The sequence below is a fragment of the Rhinoderma darwinii genome, chromosome 11, assembly GCF_050947455.1.
Source record: "Rhinoderma darwinii isolate aRhiDar2 chromosome 11, aRhiDar2.hap1, whole genome shotgun sequence".
Taxonomy (NCBI): domain Eukaryota; kingdom Metazoa; phylum Chordata; class Amphibia; order Anura; family Rhinodermatidae; genus Rhinoderma; species Rhinoderma darwinii.
In genome coordinates this window covers 40,019,917-40,041,880 of record NC_134697.1, presented here as the reverse complement: position 1 = coordinate 40,041,880, position 21,964 = coordinate 40,019,917, and the positions used below count along the sequence as shown (strand labels likewise).

Below are 21,964 nucleotides of genomic sequence, written 5' to 3'. Positions count from 1 at the left end.
CCTCAAATTAGGATGTTAATACTGTCAAATTACAGCTGAGAGTCTGCACTTTAGGCCCATATTCAATGTGTTTTGTTAAACAGCTAACATGACAAAACTTGTGTCACTGTCCAAATAATTCTGGACCTAACTGTATGTGTGTGTGTATATATATATATATATACACATACACACACACACACACACACACTTTTGATAGATTTGTTATGTGCAAACCACTCATTTACAATAAAGTAATCCTGTGCAGAAGTTTAATTGTCCAATAAGAGAATATTGCAGGTGATACGGCCATACAGCACTTTTTCTTTTATGCTTTTTGCAAACCTTGTAGTCTTAAAATTTCACTGGGCAGGAAAACGTTCACAAAGCGTAATATATACTGCATAACCAGGTGCCAATGATTAAAAGATTACAGGCAGAACTTCAGTCCCAAGAATGCTGCCAGCAGTAAGATACCAACATTTAAAATGCTGTGGCAGGGTTTTCCCCAGAGATTTCGGTGAACAAGTGCAGCATAAAAAAAGATATACTCAATTTAAAAGCCCATAAAGCATTTTCACTACCTGTTGACTGCAGGAAACTAAATTACATCTGAGAGATTAAACTGGGACTGCAAAACAGGTCTTGCTTGGCATTTACCAAAAGGTGTGAATTAATGCCGATGTGTTTTTTTTATGACCATTAAGACAGAGCTGGTACTTCTATTGCAGATAAATCACAGGTGTGAAAAACTTGCCGGCTTGTATCGACTGCTAGGAAATTTGCTGGCAGAATTATGAATGATCTAATCCGACGTTGCTAACGCAACAGTAACGTGTTTCAGTTTTTTTTTCTACTTAGCCAGTACTTCAATCATTCCAGCCACAAAAAGGTAATTATGCAACGCGTCTCAGAGGATACATGTTGATATATTGCTAGCATAACCATCTCAGCCGGCACTTAGCTATTTTTATATAATCTTGCTATTCAATCCTTGACCCATTTGAGTCTTAAAAAAAAAAAAAAAGTTACTGCTTGTATCCCTGGAGACGGAAACATATATAATTGCTGTAATAACAGACTCAAAATTTTCCTGCTGCCCCCAAAACAAAGAAACAGTTGTTTGTAAGCAGGTTCTGCACATTTTCAGAACAAAAGATATGAAAAAACCAGGACGGAAACATGGACATACACTGCCAAATCATTTCCGTTACAATAAGGAACATATTCAGAAAACACACACAGATTTGAACCTCGACATGGTGCAGATAGCTGCACTCCTTTTCTTCGATAAATAGGTTATATTGGCATTCCGCTATGGTTACCATTCATATCAACTGCTTAAAGGCTATGTACACCTTTAAACTTTTTTTTCATTAAATCTATGTTTTTGTAATTTTGGAGTGTACCTATGCTTTCAAAAAAATTGACGTTAAAGTGACATGTCAGATGTTTTGATCAGTGGGGATCTCAGCGCTCGGACCCCACCAATCACTAAAACAAAGCGGCAGAAGCGCTTAGATCAGCGCTGTGACTCTTCATTTCTTTGGAAAGCCAAGCAGCACACAGCATAGAGCTCACCTGAGTGCTTCTGCTGCTTTGTTTTAGCGATCGGTGGGGGTCCTAGTGTTTGGACCCCCACAGATCAAAATTTCTGACAAGTCACTATAATGTCAAAAGTTTTTTGAAAGTATAGGTACACTTTAAAAATAGTTTTTTATTTAAAAATGTTATTACGATACAGTTTCTATGTATTCTGTATACATAGAAGCTGTATACTTCTCACTCAGCAGATTCCGTCAGTTCAGCAGAAATGACGGCTCGGCTGAGAGCAGGTCCCGTGTGTCTGACACACAGCTAATATAAATCACTTCTAAGGGGCTGTTCACATCTGCATTGGAGGCTCTGTTAGGGGCCTCGGTCGCAGATCCAGAAGAAATTAATGGAATCAATAGCGCAGTATGCTGCGCTATAGTTTCTGGCAAAACCACATACACACTGACGGAAAGCCGACGGAAACCATTAAAGTCAAATCTGTTCCATCTGCTGCCGCTGGTGTCAGTGTTACAATGGAAGTGTTGCGTCCGGCATTCCCTTGTTCGGCTCCTCTGATGGAACAGAACAACGGAATGCCCCGACGCAGATGTGAACAGGGCCTAAGTTGATCAACAGATTGAATAAGAGAACCATGCTCAGCAGAGCTGTCAGTTGAGCTGAACTGAACGGACATCAGCTGAGAGAACAATACAGCTTCTATGTATACAGGATGAATAGAAGCAGTACCTTAAAAATGAAAAACATTCTTTAATAAAAAAAAAAAAAAACAATTCAAGAAGTGCTAAAAAATAGCAATTAGACCTACCGCTAATTGTATTTCCAGGAATCCATCATGACAGCACTACAGGAGGTTGCCCTGTAGGGACAGGAAGACAGAGGAGGTTAAAAAGCCCCTCCCACCACCCACTTGCCAGTGTTTTTCAATTACTACACCAGGATGGATGCAACCCTATTTTATTTCTAGGGATAATAACTGACATGTTAAATGCACAAATCAGAATTCAATCAGGGAGGGATGTAATGGTGCTGTCATGATGGATTCCTGGAAATACAATTACCGGTAGGTCTAATTGCTATTTTCCAGTACATCCCTCATGACAGCACTACAGGAGCAATACCAGATTATAATGCTCAGGGCGGGACTGTGGATTGAAGGACTGTCCGTCCAAAACTTAAATCTGTATCGGACAGAACATCGAGCCTATAATGTTTGTAAAACGTATGATGGCTTGACCAAGTGGCAGCTCTGCAGATTTGGTCCATAGAGGCTTCTCTTCTTTCTGCCCAGGATGCCGAAACTGCCCTCGTTGAATGGGCTCTGATGCCTTGTGGGGTACATAGTCCTTGGGACTTGTAGGCTTCTTACCCATCTCGCTAGAGAGCCTTTTGAGGCTTTCTTTCCTCTATTCTTTCCCCCAAATAGGACAAATAGATTTTTATCTTGTCTCCAGGAGGAGGTTCTATCCAGATACTGAAGAATTGTTCGCCTGACATCCAGGCAATGGAATTTTTCTTCTTGTTGGTTTTTTGGATCTGGATAAAAGGAAGGTAGAATTATTTCTTGTTCTCTATGGAAAGCAATAGATACCTTTGGAATAAAGGAAGGGTCCAGCTTTAGGATGATCTTATCCTCTTGTACTTTTAGGTACGGTTCTATGACTGACAGAGATTGGATTTCTCCAATCCTTCTTGCTGAAGTAATAGCGACTAAGAATGCAGCTTTTAGAGTTAAAAAATGCATACTAATTTCGTCGAGCGGCTCAAAGGGGGGCTCACAAAGAGTCGTTAACACCACATTCAAATCCCAGATAGGAACGGATTTCTTTAGGGAAGGTTTCAGTTTAGAGACCGCTTGGGTGAATCTTCTGATCCACCGATGTTCAGCCAGAGGAGTGTTAAAAAAAATTACCTAAGGCTGAAATCTGTACTTTTAAGGTACTAGGGCTAAGTCCTTTTTTGAATCCCGATTGTAAGAAATCTAGGATTTTCGCAATGTTGGGAGAAAAGGGGTCTGGTCCTGGGTTTCCATGAAAAGGGGTCTGGTCCTGGGTTTCCATGCCAGGAACAGAATTTCTTCCAAATCTTTTGATAGATTTTAGAGGTAACTTCTTTATGACTTGATAAGATAGTTGAAATTACCTCGTCTGACAGACCGTGGTTCCTCAAGATCTGCCTTTCAGGATCCAGGCTGACAATTTCAGAGTTTCTATTACCTGGAAGAATAAGGGTATGTGCACACACACTATTTACGTCCGTAATTGACGGACGTATTTCGGCCGCAAGTCCCGGACCGAACACAGTGCAGGGAGTCGGGCTCCTAGCATCATAGTTATGTACGATGCTAGGAGTCCCTGCCTCTCTGCAGGACAACTGTAATCATGTTTTCAGTACGGGACAGCAGTTCCACGGAGTAGCAGGGACTCCTAGCATCGTACATAACTATGATGCTAGGAGCCCGGCCCCCTGCACTGTGTTCGGTCTGGGACTTGCGGCCGAAATACGTCCGTCAATTACGGACGTAAATAGTGTGTGTGCACATACCCTAAGGGACCCTGGGAGAGAAGATTCTCCCTGACTGGGAGCATGATAGGGTCTTCCAACGCTAGGTATTGTACGATTGGAAACCAACTTCTTTTTGGCCAATAGGGAAGAATAATGATGAGCTTTGTCAAATCTTCCTGGATTTCTCTTAATACCATTGGTATTAGAGGAAACGGAGGAAAGGCATAGGCCAGATCCATGTCCCAGGGTTGGGACAATGCATCTACTCCCAATGGGTTGTCTCTGAGATTTAGGGAGAAGAATGTCTCTACTTGAGTGTTCTTCCTCGTGGCAAACAGGTCTATTTGTGGATAACCCCAATTTCGGGTTAGGGACAGAAAGACTTCCCTGTTTAGGGACCATTCTCCAGGGTCTACTTTTTCCCGACTCAGGAAATCTGCTGATAGGTTCTTTGAGCCTTTTAGGTGGACTGCCGTGACTGATCGGACGTTTTCTTCTGCCCAACTGAAAATTTGTGCAGAGAGGGCATGAAGGAGTGTGTCTTGTTCCCCCTTGATGGCGAAGAAAGGACACTGCTGTCGTGTTGTCCGATAAAATTCTTATATGCTTCCCTTTTATGGTGGGTGAAGCTCTTATAAGTGTCTCCCATACGGCTCTTAGTTCTTTGAAGTTTGAGGACATCATCTTCATTTGAACAGTCAATGTGCCCTGAAAGTGTTGGTCTTGGATTACTGACCCCCAGCCGTGTTTGCTGGCATCTGTGGTAATCACTACATAAGGAGAAGTTCTCCAGGGGACTCCCTTGTCTATGTTGTTTGTGCAGAGCCACCACAGGAGGGATGATTTCACAGTCTCGGAAATTTGAATTTTTAAATTCAGGGAGTTTTGTTTTCGATCCCACCGGGACAAGATCAGATTCTGTAAGGGTCTGGAGTGAAATTGGCTCCATGGAATAGATTGGATGCAAGACGTCATCATTCCCAACATCCGCATACATTCCCTTATGGAACAGGCGTCTTTCCCCCAAAATTTTCTTACTTCTGCCAGTAGGAGTATTTGTTTCTCTCTTGGGAGGAAGGAATGCTGAAGGGAGGAGCCCAGCAGTACTCCTAAGAAGACCTTCTGTTTCTGGGGAGGAAGACTCGACTTCTGAAAGTTGATTATCCATCCCAATTCTTGTAGGAGGGAAAGAACCTGTGACCGATGACTGACTAAGATAGCCGGAGTATCTGCTGTCAACAAGAAGTCGTCTAGATATGGGATAATTACTATACCTTGATTTCTTATGAATGCCATGATCTCTGCCATAATTTTTGTAAAAATTCTGGGGGCGGAGGAAAGGCAGAAGGGGAGGCAGACAAACTGGAAGTGGAGAATGGAAGGACCGTCCTGAATTGCGAATCTGAGGAATCTCTGGTATGCGGGGTGGATAGGAACGTGATAATACACATCCTTTAAATCGATCGTACATATTGATGCCTCTTCCCTTATTAGAGGAATAGTCGATCTGATAGACTCCATCTTGAATTTCCGATAATTCACCCATTTGTTTAGGACCTTCAGGTTGATTATTGTCCTGTAGGAACCGTTTGGTTTTTTGACCAAGAAGATTTTTGAATAGTGGCCTTTGCATATTTCGTTGTGGGGAACTGGAGAAATGGCTCTCAATCTGAGTAGTTTCTGGACATCCTGGATAAGGATCTGATGCAGATCTTTTGCTTGGTACTGGGTTATTAGGAATTTCTCTGGAGGAAAATTCTATTTTGTATCCTTCTTCTATTATCTTTAGAACCCAGGGGTTCTGGCTTATTCTCGACCATTTGGGATAAAAATGTAGGAGTCTTCCCCCCACGCTCTTGGCGTCATTGCTTTGGAGGGCTGGAATGAATTATTTGGGTTAAGGAGATATCCTCGACCCCTTTTTCCTTTGGGGTAACTCCAGCGACCGGACTTCCCTTTCCCGCTGTAGTTCTGTGAGGTAGGATCCCTCTGTTGGCGAAATCTTCCAAACTGAGGGGGTTTTTTTGGTTTCTCTTCAGGAAACCCCTTTTTCCTATCTGTTGCACTCTCCAGCATGTTATCAAGGAGAGGACCGAACATCAGAGACCCTGTAAATGGGATAGAACACAACTTGTTTTTGGACTTCGTATCTCCTGACCACATTTTGAGCCATAATACTCTTCTAGCAGTATTTGAGAGAGCCCCATTCCTGGCAGCAAATCTAATAGATTCCGCTGAAGCGTCTACCAAGAATCCGGTTGCCATCTTTAGTAAGGGTAGAGATTCTAATAGATCTTGTCGTGATGTCTTCATCATCAAATGGGTCTCTAGCTGGTTTAGCAATATAAACATTGCTCTTGATACTGATGTGGCCGCGATATTAGTTGAGATCAAGGCAGAGGAAGATTCCCACGCTCTTTTCAGTAGTCCGTCTGCCTTTCGGTCCATGGCGTCCCTCAACTGAGAGGAATCTTCAAATGGGATTGCGTTTTTTTTAGCAACCCTGGCGACTGGGACATCTACTTTTGGGATCTCATCCCAAGGCTTAGTGTCCTCTGGATCAAAGAGAAGTCTGTTTTTAAAATCTCTTGAAATGAAGAGCCTTTTTTCTGAATCTTCCCATTCAGTTGTCACCATTCTTTTAAGATTTTCATTTACCGGAAAAACCCTTGTTTTCTTTTCCGTTAGACCTCCAAACATCTCATCCTGGATGGTATGTGGTTGGTCTTCTTCGGTAATATCCATAGTTTCCCGTATTGCTTGAATTAAGGTATCCGACATCTCGGAAGAGAAGAAAAAATTTTTCTCTTGAGTGGAAGAAGTTGAAGGCAAGAGTTCCTCTCTTTCTTCTAACTCATCCTCCGATAGGTAATAGCACTCCTGCTCAGAGTCCGACCCCTGAGAAGGAGGCCAATATTTTTGATCCACTTCAATCCGCGGTCTTTTTGCCCGGGAGTGTGAGGGAGTTTCTTGCGGAGGGGCGAGGGAGGCTACTAACTGACCCACTTCTTCACGAATCATAGTCCTAAGTTCGGACATGAACGTTGGTTGTTCCTCCTTTAGTATTTTTGCAATACAATCCTGACACAATTGTTTTCTATGGGACTCTGGCAATTTTTTTGCACAAGTCGCACATTTTTTAACCTTCTTTTTATCAGTTTGTCTCTGAGAGGAATCTTTTTCCTAGAGAAAACAGAAGGTAGGTAAAGTATGGTGTACATACATAAGGGGTCATACCCTTCCCCAAGGGTGAGACTCACGTGACCCTGGGACATATCTGGAGTTCCATCAGGACGAGGAAGTTCCATACCGCGACAGGTAACAGGCAATGCAATATGCAATCCACAAAAAATTAATCCAAGTTAGAGTTATCAGCTCTAACTACATACCTGTGCGTGTCCCTTTAAATGCGGGCGTTTTGAATTTCCCGCCTTCCAAGATGGCCGCGGACCGGAAGTAGTGCGACGTCATTTCCGGTCGGCTATTCGTCCAGCGTGTACCTGGAGTGCAGCCGCCATAGCCGGCGACTGAGGCTTGCTATGCGGTGCAGCGAGGATCCCTGCCGGTGCGTCCATGCCTATGGAGCTGCCGGTCCCCGCCTGGTCCGCGGCCCGGCCGAAGCCTGCTTGGGAAACCCCAACCCCCACACACTACCAGAACCCTGCCTAGGATTCCTCCGGTAGGTGTCTCAGGGAGGGAGCTAAGGGACCCGTCGTTTGAGGGGTGTTAGCCTGGGCTTTAGGGGGAAGAGAAGGGGGAGTGCACGGACCCCCCGATCTTGCCCCCTGCCCGAGTTTCTTTCCTGCTCTAATACAGGAGCGACGCTCTCTGCTCCTGACCCTTGTGGGTACAGGAAGAACACTGGCAAGTGGGTGGTGGGAGGGGCCTTTTAACCTCTCTGTCTTCCTGTCACTACAGAGGTCAAGAGGGCAACCTCCTGTAGTGCTGTCATGAGGGATGTACTGGAAATCAAATAACATGGTCTATAGAAAAAAAAACAAAAAAACCCAACCGAATTATGGAGGGGGTGTACAGTGTGTTAAATACAGGATTCAAATCTTACACTTTTGAAAACTAGAGAACTGCATAAACAGCACTTCCCTAAGGCCTCATGCACACGTCAGTATTCTGGTCAGTATTTTGCTTCAGTATTCGGAAGCCAAAACCAGGAGTGGGTCCAAAACACAGAAGAGGTGCAAATCCTTCCATTATAGGTTCTCTCTGTTTATGTTCCACTAATGGTTTTGGCTTCCAAATACTGAAGCAAAATACTGACGTGTGCATGAGGCCTAAACAGTGTTCGTTACAAGATCTTTTTTGTCAGCGGCAAGAGAAGAATAAAAAAATAAAATTAATTGCGGCTCTGGGAGATCTGGGAAGGGATCCTTGCACAGGAGAGCATGGAAACATTCGTAGTCGATAATGAAATGATCAAAATCTGTATTTACTGACTGATCTGCTCGGGTCGTCTCTTCTTTTTATTTCGTACATACTCTGTACACAGTATTTGTTCGTTTATAACAATTAACAGCTTTTTTTGTCCATTTTTGATCCTAGAATTTCCTTTCATAGAAGATAACGGGCCATCTCCAGCCTTTTTAAATCGGCGGTACTTTATTAAATGAAATTTGACGTCTTGTTCTTTGTGAGCTTGTCAGCAGTGGGGGTAGAACAACCAATGTTATAGGGGTTTGCAGGTTTTTATGCGATAAAATAACCATCGTCGCTAATCCCGTGGTCACCCACCGGTCTAGTTTGCATTGATTCAGCGAGGACTTGCAGCCATTAATGTCAGTATGTACGGCACATCATCACTGAAGCAATGTAAGCAGTGGGGGACCACAGAACCACCGGTGATACAATTGTGGGGGATTTAAGAGGACAGTATATGTTTATTTTCTTAGTAGCGGCCATAAAAGTAAATATTTTGTAAATAGATTTTTGTTTTCCGAAGCATTAAAAAAAACATTTTTTACAAGAAACACGTTGGTTGTGCCATTCATCGGTCTTTTGGTGTGCGGTACATACAGATATACACCTCAGTAGACAACAGAGTTCCTAGTAATCATCATTCTAATTGTCTTTGAAGAAATCTTATGGAGAAATAAAGTTCACCTTTAACCCCTTCCCGATCCTTGACGTACTATTACGTCATGGCAGCTGTATCGTTCGCGCTCCATGCCGTAATAGTACGTCTCGGGAGTAACGGCCGTTTCGGCCGTCCTCCCGACACATACAGGAGCTGTGACGCTGCTGTCTTGTTCAGCAGCTGTCACAGCTCCTACAGCGGGGACCGATCGCTGTGTCCCCGCTGATTAACCCCTTAAAAGCCGCGTTCTATAGAGATCGCGGCTTTTTAGGGGTTAAGCTGCCATCGCCGGCCTGCTACGCGATAGCGGCCAGCGATGGTGACTATGGCAACCGGACACCAAACAATGGCGTCCGGCTATGCCATAGACGGAAGCCTAGTGGGTCCTGACAACGTCAGGACCCACTATGCTTGCTGTCAGTGAGTAGCTGACAGTTCTAATACACTGCACTACGCATGTAGTGCAGTGTATTAGAATAGCGATCAGGGCCTCCTGCCCTCATGTCCCCTAGTGGGACAAAGTAATAAAGTAAAAAAAAAAAGTTAAAAAAAAGATGTGTAAAAATAAGAAAATAAAAGATTTAAAAGTATTAAAAGTAAAAATCCCCCCTTTTCCCTTATCAGTCCTTTATTATTAATAAAAATATATAAACAAACAAACTATACATAATTGGTATCGCCGCGTCCGTAACGGCCTGAACTACAAAATTATTTCATTATTTATCCCGCACGGTGAACGCCGTAAAATAAAATAATAATAAACCGTACCACAATCACAATTCTTTGGTCTCTTCACCTCCCAAAAAATGGAATAAAAAGAGATCAAAAAGTCGCATGTACCTAAAAATGGTACTGATCGAAACTACAGTTCGTTACGCAAAAAATAAGTCCTCGCACGGCTTTATTGATTGAAAAATAAAAAAGTTCTGGCTCTTAGAATAAGGGAACACAAAAAGTGAATGATTGTTTACAAAACGTATTTTATTGTGCAAACGCCATAAGACATAAAAAAAAAACTATAAACAATCGTATCGCCCCGCAGAATAAAGTGAATATGTCATTTATAGCGCATGGTGAATGCTGTAAAAAAAAAAAAACGAAAAAAAAAACAAAACAATCGTACAATTGCTGTTTTTTAGTCACTACGCCACCTAAAAATAGAATAAAAACTGATCAAAAAGCCGCATGCACCCCAAGAAAACTACAATGGATTCCTCAAGGGGTCTAGTTTCCAAATTGGGGTCACTTTTGGGGGGTTCCCAATGTTTTGGCACCACAAGACCTCTTCAAACCGGACATGGTGCCTAATAAAAAAAAGAGGCTTCAAAATCCACTAAGTGCTCCTTTGCTTCGGAGGCCGGCGCTTCAGTCCATTACCGCCCAAGGGCCACATGTGGGATATTTCTCAAAACTGCAGAATCTGGGCAATAAGTATTGAGTTGCGTTTCACTGATAAATCCTTTTGTGTTATAAAAAAAAATGGTATAAAGAGGATTTTCTGACAAAAAAAAAAAAATAAATGTAAATTTCACCTCTACATTGCTCTAAATTTTTGTGAAACACCTAAAGGGTTCATAAACTTTCTAAATGCTGTTGTGAATACTTTGAGGGGTCTAGTTTCTAAAATGGGGTGTTTGATAGGGGTTTCTAATATATGGGCCCCTCAAAGCAACTTCAGAACTGAACTGGAACCTAAAAAAATAAATAAATGAGGCAATACTTCGCTTCTTACATTATACTGATAATGAGCCGTGCCCACCCTGAGATGACCCCAGTTTTGACCGTTTGTATAAACGGAGACCCCTATTAGACCGTTCCAGTGCCCGGTTTTCCCAAGTATACACCCCCGAGAAGTGTATTTCTATTGATGAGTCCCTGGTACATTTTAAAGGGAGGGTTCAATTCCGCGAGTACCTGCCGGGTAAGAGGGCAAGGTATGGCGTGAAGATGTATAAGCTGTGAGAGTGCATCAGAGTATACCTACAGGTTTAGGATATATGAAGGAAAGGCCACCCCCAAACCAGACTGCATCCTGGACTACAATAGGTACATGGGAGGGATGGACTTGTAAGATCAAGCCCTGAAGCCCTACAGCGCCATGCGGTGTGGTATAAGAAGCTGGCCGGGCACATCATACAGATGGCATTGTACAATGCGTACATGCTACGTCGATGTGCAGGCCAGACGGGAACTTTCCTGGAATTTCAAGAGGTGATTATCAAGAACCTAATCTTTAGGGACCAAGAAGGGGGGGGCACCCAGTACTTCTGGAAGCGAGCCCACACGCATCGTACCAGGGCAACACTTTCTAGGAGAAGTTCCCCAAACTGGCAAGAAGGGAAAAAGTCAAAAGAGGTGCAAAGTCTGCTATAAGAGGGCGATAATGGATGACACAATATATCAATGTGACACGTGTCCCGAATAACCAGAGCTCTGTATGAAAGTGTTTTAAAATTTATCATACATCCCTTGGTTTATAATTTACCCCAATTTTACTTACCCTGATGCACTCCACACAGCTTATCCCCCCTCGTCTTTCCCCTCTGGGCCCTGCTGTGTGTCCAGGCAGCTGATAACAGCCACATGTAGGGTATTGCCATACCCGGGAGAACCCACATTACAGTTTATGGGGTGTAGGGCTCCGGTCAAAATGCTCACTACACCTCTAGATGAATGCCTTAAGGGTGTAGTTTTTAAAACGGGGTCACTTCTTGCGGGTTTCAACTGTACTGGTACCTCAGGGGCTTCTGCATACATGACTTCGCACTAGAAAATCCCCAGTAGGCCAAATGGTGGTCCTTTCCTTCTGAGCCCTCCCATGGGCCCAAACGGCAGTTTATCACCACAAATGGGGTATTGCCGCACTCAGGACAAATTGGGCAACAAAATGGAGCATTTTATTTCTTGTGAAAATAAGAATTTTTGAGCTAAAATGACATATTATTGGAAAAAATATATATATTTTTTAAATCCCAGCCCAATTCAAATAAGTTCTGTGAAGAAACTATGGGGTCTAAAAGGTCACATTACCCATAAATGAATTCCTTGAGGGGTGTAGTTTCCAAAATGGGGTCACTTTTGGTGGGTTTCCATTGCTTTGATACCTCTGAGGCTCTGCAAATGCGACATGGCACCCGAAAACCAATCCAACAAAATCTGGACTCCAACAAACATATAGCGCTCCTTTCCTTCTGAGCCCTCCCATGGGCCCAAACGGCAGTTTATCACCACAAATGGGGTATTGCCACACTAAAGACAAATTGGGCAACAAAATGGGGTATTTTGTTCCCTGTGAAAATAAGAAATTTTGATCACAAATTACATTTTATTGGAAAAAATGTCATTTTTTTTCATTTCAGAGCCCAATTCAAATACGTGCTGTGAAAAAACTGTGCGGTCAAAATGGTAACAACAACCCTAAATGAATTCCTTGAGGGGTGTAGTTTCCAAAATGGGGTCACTATTGGGGGATTCCTACTGTTTTGACACCTCAACACCTCTTCAAACCTGGCATGCTGCCTAAAATATATTCTAATAAAAAAGAGGACTCAAAATGCACTAGGTGCTTCTTTGCTTCTAGGGCTTGTGTTTTAGTCCACGAGTGCAGTAGGGCCACATGTGGGACATTTCTAAAAACTGCAGAATCTGGACAATACATATTTAGTAGTGTTTCTCTGGTAAAACCTTCTGTGTTACAGAAAAAAAAATGAATACAATTGAAATTCAGCAAGAAAAATGAAATTTGCAAATTTCACCTCCACTTTGCTTTAATTCCTGTGAAATGCCTGAAGGGTTAAAAAACTTTCTAACTGCTGTTTTGAATACTTTGAGGGGTCTAGTTTTTAAAATGGGGTGTTTTATCAGGGTTTCTAATACATAGGCCCCACAAAGCCACTTCAGAACTCAAGAGGTACCTTAAAAAAAAGGCTTTTGAAATTTTCTTAAAAATATGAGAAATTGCTGTTTATGTTCTAAGCCTTGTAACGTCCAAGAAAAATAAAAGAATGTTCAAAAAACGATGCCAATCTAAAGTAGACATATGGGAAATGTGAACTAGTAACTATTTTGGGTGGTATAACCGTCTGTTTTACAAGCAGATGCATTTAAATTCTGAAAAATGCAATTTTTTCAAAATTTTCTCTACATTTTGCAATTTTTCACCAATAAACACTGAATATATCAACCAAATTTTACCACGAACATGAAGCCCAATGTGTCACGAGAAAACAATCTCAGAATCGCTTGGGTAGGTTTAAGCATTCCGACGTTATTACCACATAAAGTGAAATATGTCAGATTTGAAAAATGGGCTCTGAGCCTTAAGGCCAAAACTAGGCTGCGTCCTTAAGGGGTTAAGCTAATGAATAACTTTGTAGTTGAACAGCAGGAAAGATAATAATATGTAAAGAGATCACTAAAGTGTGGCAGAAATCTGCAGCTATATTCACGCAATTCCACGTAGTTTTCCATTAAGTCATTTTAACTGGAGAATTCATAAAACCGATGCAAAACACTGATGAGCGACAAAGCAAAGTTTAAACAATTTTCTGAATATTAAACATAATGACGCAATTATAAAATGTAAACAAATGCAATGTACTCAACCAGAGCCTGAGGGGGAGTTCACATCTGCGTCGGGGTTCCCTTGATGGATTCCGTCAGACCTTTCCGTCAGGGGAACCCATAGCTTTCCGTTAGCATTACGATTGATTTCAATGGTAATGCTTCCGTTAATAATGTTTTCCATTTGTCTCCGTTCCATAAGGTTTCAGTTTTTTGGTGGAAACAATGGCGCAGTCGACTGCGCTATTGTTTCCACCAAAAAACACAGAACCCTTACGGAACAGAGATAAATGGAAACCATTAGCAACGGAAGCATTACCAAGCTATGGATTCCGTTTGCCTTTCCGCTGATGGGTTCCCCTGACGGAAAGGTCTGACCGAACGCTGATGTGAACAGGCCCTAAAACTAGCACTGATTTATTAACAAAAAAAAAAAAAAAAGTCAAACCCTTTCCATACGTCCGATCATAAAGGAAAGTATCCCGACATGGACCCCCTCTACGAGCCAGAGTTGACTCAATGGCATCACTTGTTACATGGATGGCCATTGATTGAATAGGTGCAGCATAATACTGCATTTCCCTGTAGAAATGAGGCCACACGGAGCCTAAATCTTGCTTTACAGAGTTTTAGGCGAAGATAATCATTGCTTTCTGTATGTTGGCAAATAAACTACATATGATATACATTGACACAAATAACTGATCCCCGGATGTTAGAGAAGCTGGACCAGGAACCATCAGTAAAGCACAATGAGTAAATCCATTTAACAAAATACAAAAGATAGATTATTATAATTTTGAAGCCAGAGTTGCAGTCACTACATTTCTACCAACTTCACAGCCCTGGCGTTAAGCGCAGGTCATATGAAAAAAACATAAAATGGACACCGGTAGACAGACTGAAGTCGGTACGGGCAACTTTAGTTTGATGCATAAAGTGTAAGGGTATGTTCACACGGCCTATTTTTGCCCGTCTTTCAGACCGTAAACGCCCCAAAAATCGGAAGCAGAACGCTTCCAAACATCTGCCCATTGAAATCAATGGGAAAAAGGCATTCTGTTCCGATAGGCCATTTTTTTCAAAAAACGACTGCGTAAAAAAACAGCCGCGAAAAAGAAGTGCAGGACACTTCTTGAGACATTTTTGGAGTAGTTTTTCATAGACTATTGAAAAAAGCTCCAAAAACGGCCGTAAAAAACGCAGCGAAAATCGCGAGTGGCTTAGAAAACGTCTGAGATTCAGGAGCCGTTTTCCCTTGAAAACAGCTCCATATTTCAGACGTTTTTAGTCTAGTGTGTGAACATAGCCTGACATGTAACACCCAACAGATAACACTTATTCATGAGCCCTTGGAGGGTGTCGCAAATTCCATAGAATACTAGTACCTGTTATACAGAGCTTTCCAGGACAGGCCAGGCGTTCTTTCAGTCCAGCATCTGATGACCTACACAAATGTAAAATAAAAAACAAAAAGGACATAAAATTACCAGTGACAGCTTCATGAGGAATTATTTGTTGTGTTGTAGTTCATTGGTACTATCTGGGGTACATTGGACTTATTGATTAACTGGATAAAGTGAAGATGATGCCCCACCGCTTCCTCAGTGACATTGGGGGAGATTTATCACGCTGTCTTATAGTAAGAATGTCCTTTGTTGCCCTTAGCAACCCCACAGCTTTCAAATATTAATGAGCTCCGGTAAAACGAAAGCGGAGCTCTAATTGGTTGCTATGGGCAGCAAAGGACATTCTTACTGTAAGGCTCTGTTCACATGGAGTTTTTGCAGGCAGAAAAAAAATAAATCTGCCTTTTAGAATTTCTTCAGGAATTTTGACCTGTTGTGTTTTTTTGCCACGGTTTCATAGCGATTTTCACCAGCGGCCATGAAGCTAATGCAAGGACTGCAGGTAAAAGAAATGCCGCAAAAAAACGCTTGGAAATCAGCGTTGCAGGTTTTTTCTGCCTCCCATTGATTTCAACGGGAGGTCAGAGACGGAAACCGCGGCAAGAGGGGACAAGTTGCTTTTTTTTCCTGCTAGTGGCTAAAAGCTGTCCAGGAAAAAAACAAAATGCCTCTGTCTCCCATTGATGTCGGACGTTTTTTTTCGCGCAGACTCCGACATGGTTTCCGCGTCAAAAACTCTGAACAGCGCCTAAGACAGTTTGATAAACGTCCTCCATTAATTGCAATTTTTTGTTGCCCTTAAATTAAAATGCATGGACATTTCTTTGCGAGGACACTCCAGCCTATTACAGCTGGTACGAATAAAACCGATGTAATCGAATTGATGAAACAGCGCTATTTACTTGCAAACAATCTGGATTGCAAAAACTGCCATCAACCTCTGCGTTGGATCGCTCGTCGCCAATGTTCTGATAAGTATTCTTACAAGAACTGTGCGTCGTCATGGGGATACATCAGACCGGCCACTTTCATTGAATAGTCGCACATCTCTCTGATGTGTAGCCACTTTTTCACTTACCTCTGGTGTTTGGAAACCTCTGAAAAACAAGCGGCACAACTGACTGGCATAAAGGAACGCACCATCATATAGAGTCTTACTGGAATAAATGTAAGGCTCGTACCAAGACTAATAGGAGGGTTCTTGGGGATTTGCACATTGCAGAGCAGTTTCCAGTTTAGGATTACAGAGTATAATTATGTAGCAGTTTCCCATTTAGGATAAATAAATTGTTATCGCTAAAAAAGACATCGACACGGGACATAAACCTCACCTGATCCGATTAACTTTTTTATTTTATTTTTTTTTAGAGAGGGGAATGAAAAAAAAAACAAAAAAAACAAAAAACGCAATTTCGCCATTCTTCTTCTCTATTTTCACCATGCATGATAAACAACTCATCACATTTTGTACTTGTCATCATGATTGAAGAAATACCAATTACATGTACTATTTTAATATTTTTTTCCATAATGAAGCCTTTGGCCCCATGCACACGAATGTGCTTTTGCGGCCGCAATTCCCCCGAAAATCCACGGGATAATTGCGGCCCCATTCATTCCTATGGGGCCATGCACGCGACCGTGGTTTTCACGGTCCGTGCGTGGCCCAGGAGCCCCGACCGCAGAAAGAACGGGCAAGCCTTATTACAGCAGTGTTCTGTGGTCCGGGCTCATTGAAAATAATGGCCGCGGCCATGTGCACAGCCCGTGATTTGCGGCTGACACGCCAAGGCCGGCCGACACGAAAATCACGGCCGTGCACATAGCTACGGTCGTGTGCATGAGGCCTTAGCGTTAACAATTTGATTTATTTTTTTATAAAAAAGTTTAATGTAACAAAAAATTCACATCCACTAGGGGACTAGATTTGACCGCTTAAATAATACACTAATACGTCTGTATTGCAATGTATTATGACTGTCAGCATAAAACTAGCAGGCAGTCCATTAGACTCTGCCTCCATAACAGCCGGATAGGCAGATACACACGGCAGACCTGGAGGCAATCTTTAGGGTATGTTCACAGAGATTATTTTGCCGGCAAAATTCTGTCTGGAAAAATCAGCTCCGGTTTTTTGAAGAGGTTTTGCACCACAGGCGTTTTTTAAAGCGTCGGCCGTTCGCAGCGTGTTTTCCGTCTCCCATTGATTTCAATGGGGTTATCGAGGCGGAAAACGCCTCCAGGACATGTCTTCTTTTTCCCGCAAAGCGTTTTTTTTCTGCTCGCAAGAAAAAGACGCCTCCACCTCCCATTGAAAACAATAGGAGGTAATTTTGGCTGTTTTATGCCGCGGCAAAAAAAAATTATCTGTGTGAACAGGGCCTTATGCTCCCGGATGCCATGCAACCCATTGGTAATCCCCGATTGTGCCGATGGGGTGACAGCAGGAGGACCCTCCCTTTGTCTAACCACTTACATACCGCAGTCGCTATTGAGGCAGCATCTAAGGTATGGGAACGGAGTCATCTTCTATTCTGGCTGTTACAGCAGAGCGTCAGTTCTAATATACAGGTGATAACTGCCGCTGATGGTGCAGGCACAGCACCAAGGGGTTGTCATGTAGTAAAGGCTCTGTTCACACTTGCACTAAGGGGTTCTGTTGGAGTTTCTGTTACGTGGCAAGTGTAGTGCAGTTGCACCATTAAAGTCAATGGCCTTAGTCAGGATCACACGCTAATGAAAAGTTATGCGGCTTTCAGAATTTGTCTTTCAATCCCTCACCATATACTCTCTGATGTCGGACGTAAGTGAATGGAAACAGAACCAACCAAGTACTGCTCACACAGCGGTCTGCACCGACCCACCATAACACACAGCTGCGTGAGCAGAACATAGGACTGTTTCACAGCGTTGAATGTAAATGGTGCGGAACGGAAAAACAAAATGTCATTGAGTTTCTGCTTTTTATGGTAGTCTGGTATAAATAGCTTAGAAACCCACTTTAAAACAAGGCAGAACGTTTGAGACCACCACAAGATCACTAGGTGCACCATCTATCTGGCCCCTAAGATTTTATTTAAGCCAATTTGTGTACTTTAGAAAGCATAAAGTTCCATTTTAAAATAATAATTTTAATTTAATTTACATAAGACTCTTAGAAGGGGTTGTCTGATCATGGTGCAGTTTTTCATACTGATGACCTATCCACGGGATAGGTCATCAGTATATGACAGGTGGGGGTCCAACACCCAGACCCCGCACTGATCAGCTGTTCCTGCTGCCTCCAGACACCGCAAGTTATACAGTGGTCAGTGCCGGAAGCAGAAGGCGCCGACCACTGTATAGCGGCTGTGCTGCAGCACTCATCCTATTAGGAGCAGAGCTGAAGTACAGCCGCTGTACAGTAGTTGGCGCCTTCTGCTTCCGGATCCGAACCCTGTATAATACCCTGGGGTATTTCGTTGTGGGTTTGATGTTTTCACACAAAAAAAAAAGTCTAAGTATGAGCTGCGTTTTAATTTGCCAAGTACATTATCCAGCCAATCAACATAGATGTTGCTGTCAAAAGTCAAATATTAATCGGAGTCTAAACTAAAATTAGTCTTATTAAAATCCAGGGACCGGAAAACAACTCTGTATCCACAACCAAACCTGCAAAATTTTTCAAGTGTCAGGAAGTACTTTAGAAGGTCTGATACATTTATCAATAAATGAAATACTAAAAATACAATATGTACACAGCTGTAAAACGAGTGTAGGAGCACATTTCTACTACTGAAACCCAACTAAAGATTGGATGTTCTAATATAATGTGTAGTTACATGAAGTGACCAGCAGATGGTACCAAAAAACCATTTAATGAAATTATAGCACATATTAGTATCAAGATAAATAGATACCGTAGAAAAATAGATACCGTAGATCGATATTGTACAAGCCACAATAGTTAAAAAATGTCAGGTGACCTTACATATTTAGATATCAGACAATTGTACAGCAAACCTTGATGAACTTAAAAACTATATGGTAAGAGAAGGGCGAATGGCGGCCAAATCCCTCTCACGCTGCTTAACCAAAAAGAAAAACGAAAGATGATTGGGCCAAAAAGTCAGACAGATTCCAGCCTGATTTATCTTCAGAATAAATAGTCGGTGGAGTCTGCCAAGGACTATTAGGGCCAGTTCACACAGTTTTTTATTTTACACGTTTTTTGACACAGACAGAGTCGGAAAACGTGCCAAAAAACGGCCGAAAATCCCTCCCATTGATTTCAGGAAAAAGGGACATGCCCTATCTTCGGGCGTTTATGCCTCTGACCTCCCATTGACATCAATGGGAGGCAGAGAAAGCGTATTTCGCTGTGTTTTGTGCCCGTATCACTCAATGGCCGCTGGCGAAAAACGAAGCGAAAATCGGCATGCAGGCAGAGGAAAATCTGCATCAAAACTCCAAACTTTTGAGGCAGATTTTCCTCCTGCAAAAAACTGTGTGAACCCAGCCTTAGGCTATGTTCACACGGAGTATTTTGGGGGAGGAATATCTGCCTCAAAATTCCGTTTGGAACTTTGAGGCAGATATTCCTCTCCCTGCACGCCGATTTTCGCGGCAATTATCGCGACGTTTTTCATAAAACAGCGAGAAATATCGCGCCGTTTTTCATAAAACAGCGAGAAATACGCTTTCTCCTGCCTCCCATTGAAGTCAATGGGAGGTCGGAGGCGGAAGCTCCCGAAGATAGGGCATGTCGCTTCTTTTTCCCGCGAGGCAGTTTTACTGCTCGCGGGAAAAAGACGCCGACGCCTCCCATTGAAATCAATGGGAGGCGTTCTCGGGCCGTTTCTGCCGAGTTTTGCGACGCGGTTTCCGCGTCAAAAAACTCGGCAAAATACCCCGTGTGAACATAGCCTTAGAAAGCAAAGCAATAGTAATCTCTTCCATGGACGTACCTTCTCCCCGAATTCATGGCGGTACTTGCTTCCTGTGGGGAATGAAGCTGCGCTGTATAAACCTGGATGCGGGCACTGCAGGTCATAAGATTCTTCAATGCATTTAGTATTTGATCCTTCTGAGTGCTGACTAACAGCAGCTTACATATTCCCTCACGCATACGAATTTCAAAGCCGAGCTTCTCCTGGAAACAGCTGTCCTAAAATGTAAAGACATTAACAAAAATAAATTAGAAAAATAAAAAAAACACTAAGGCAATATCACTGGGTCATATCGCAAAGCAGTGTATTGACCTTTAGTCCTGGTGCATTGCGGGTGCCCGTCCCGTTAGTAGACCCAGTCAGGGCCGTAGCTTGGGGGGGGGGCACCGACCAGGGGAGTGGAGGCATGTGCCCTCCGGACCGGTACCCTCATAGACATTTAGTGCCATGGGCAGGGCAGGGAACAGGAGCGGGAGCTGTGTATGCAATGCCTGATTATATATATATATATATACATACACACAATATAAATATATATATATACACAGTGTGTGTGTGTGTGTGTGTGTGTGTGTGTGTGTGTGTGTGTGTGTGTGTGTGTGTGTGTATATTTATATATATATATATATATATATATATATATATATATACAGTGTGTGTGTATATACAGTGTGTGTGTATATACTAGGGATGCACGATGCATCAAAACTTCAATACTGTTTCGATACCGTTGTGTCATGTATTTCGATACTAAGCTGTGCGGCCGCACAGCTCAGTATTGTAACACATGAATGTATGAGAGCAGAGCTGCGGCTGTGTAATAAAGGCATTGCCGCGCTCCTGAGTCCTGACAACTGTGCGCGCCGTCAGCATGAGCATGAGGTGATGCGGCCAGCACTGCACTAATGATTGGCACTGAAGACCGAACATGGCGGGCGCACTACAAAACACCCCATGTTCTGTCCTCAGTGCCTGAACCGCCGCTCAGTAATGCAGCGCCGGTCGCATCATCTCATGCTGACCGCGAGCGCTCTTCCTGTCAGGAGCGGGGCTATGACTATTACACAGCCGCAGCACCCTGGTGGAGATCAGAGAAACCTCATCTCCGCCACTATTCCCCTGAATGCTGCGATCAAAGCTGAACGCAGCATTCAAGAGGAAGTGAGAAGGGGGGATGCCCCTGGATCGCCTCACAGGAATCCCTGAGACGTGATTGAGGGACATACCATATATGGGCAGACAGCCCAGGGTCCATTGAAGGACCCCAGGGCTGTCTTACCATATTTCCTGTTGTTAGGGCATACTTAGGTATGTCCTAACAACTGCCTGTGTACTATCCGTACACAAGCTAATGTTCTGGGATTTAGATACAGTGGAGGAAATAAGTATTTGATCCCTTGCTGATTTTGTAAGTTTGCCCACTCTCAAAGTCATGAACAGTCTAGAATTTTTAGGCTAGGTTAATTTTACCAGTGAGAGATAGATTATATAAAAATTAAAAAAAAGAAGAAAATCACATATATTTATTTGCATTGTGCACAGAGAAATAAGTATTTGATCCCTTTGGCAAACAAGACTTAATACTTGGTGGCAAAACCCTTGTTGGCAAGCACAGCAGTCAGACATTTTTAGTAGTTGATGATGAGGTTTGCACACATGTTAGATGGAATTTTGGCCCACTCCTCTTTGCAGATCATCTGTAAATCATTAAGATTTCGAGGCTGTCGCTTGGCAACTCAGATCTTCAGCTCCCTCCATAAGTTTTCGATGGGATTAAGGTCTGGAGACTGGCTAGGCCACTCCATGACCTTAATGTGCTTCTTTTTGAGCCACTCCTTTGTTGCCTTGGCTGTATGTTTTGGGTAATTGTCGTGCTGGAAGACCCAGCCACGAGCCATTTTTAATGTCTTGGTGGAGGGAAGGAGGTTGTCACTCAG

General features: G+C 42.8%; 1 protein-coding gene across 1 annotated transcript in view; it reads right to left on the bottom strand.

Annotated features, from left to right (window-relative positions):
• Positions 1-21,964, bottom strand: part of RTKN2 (rhotekin 2) — a 73,959-nt gene that overhangs the window by 44,817 nt on the left and 7,178 nt on the right. Inside the window, exons 2-3 of the mRNA XM_075841139.1 lie at positions 20,046-20,245; positions 15,079-15,137 (exon numbers count right to left, since the gene is read on the bottom strand). Coding sequence (XP_075697254.1) covers positions 15,079-15,137; positions 20,046-20,245 — 259 coding nt within the window. The remainder of the gene's footprint in view (positions 1-15,078; positions 15,138-20,045; positions 20,246-21,964) is intronic.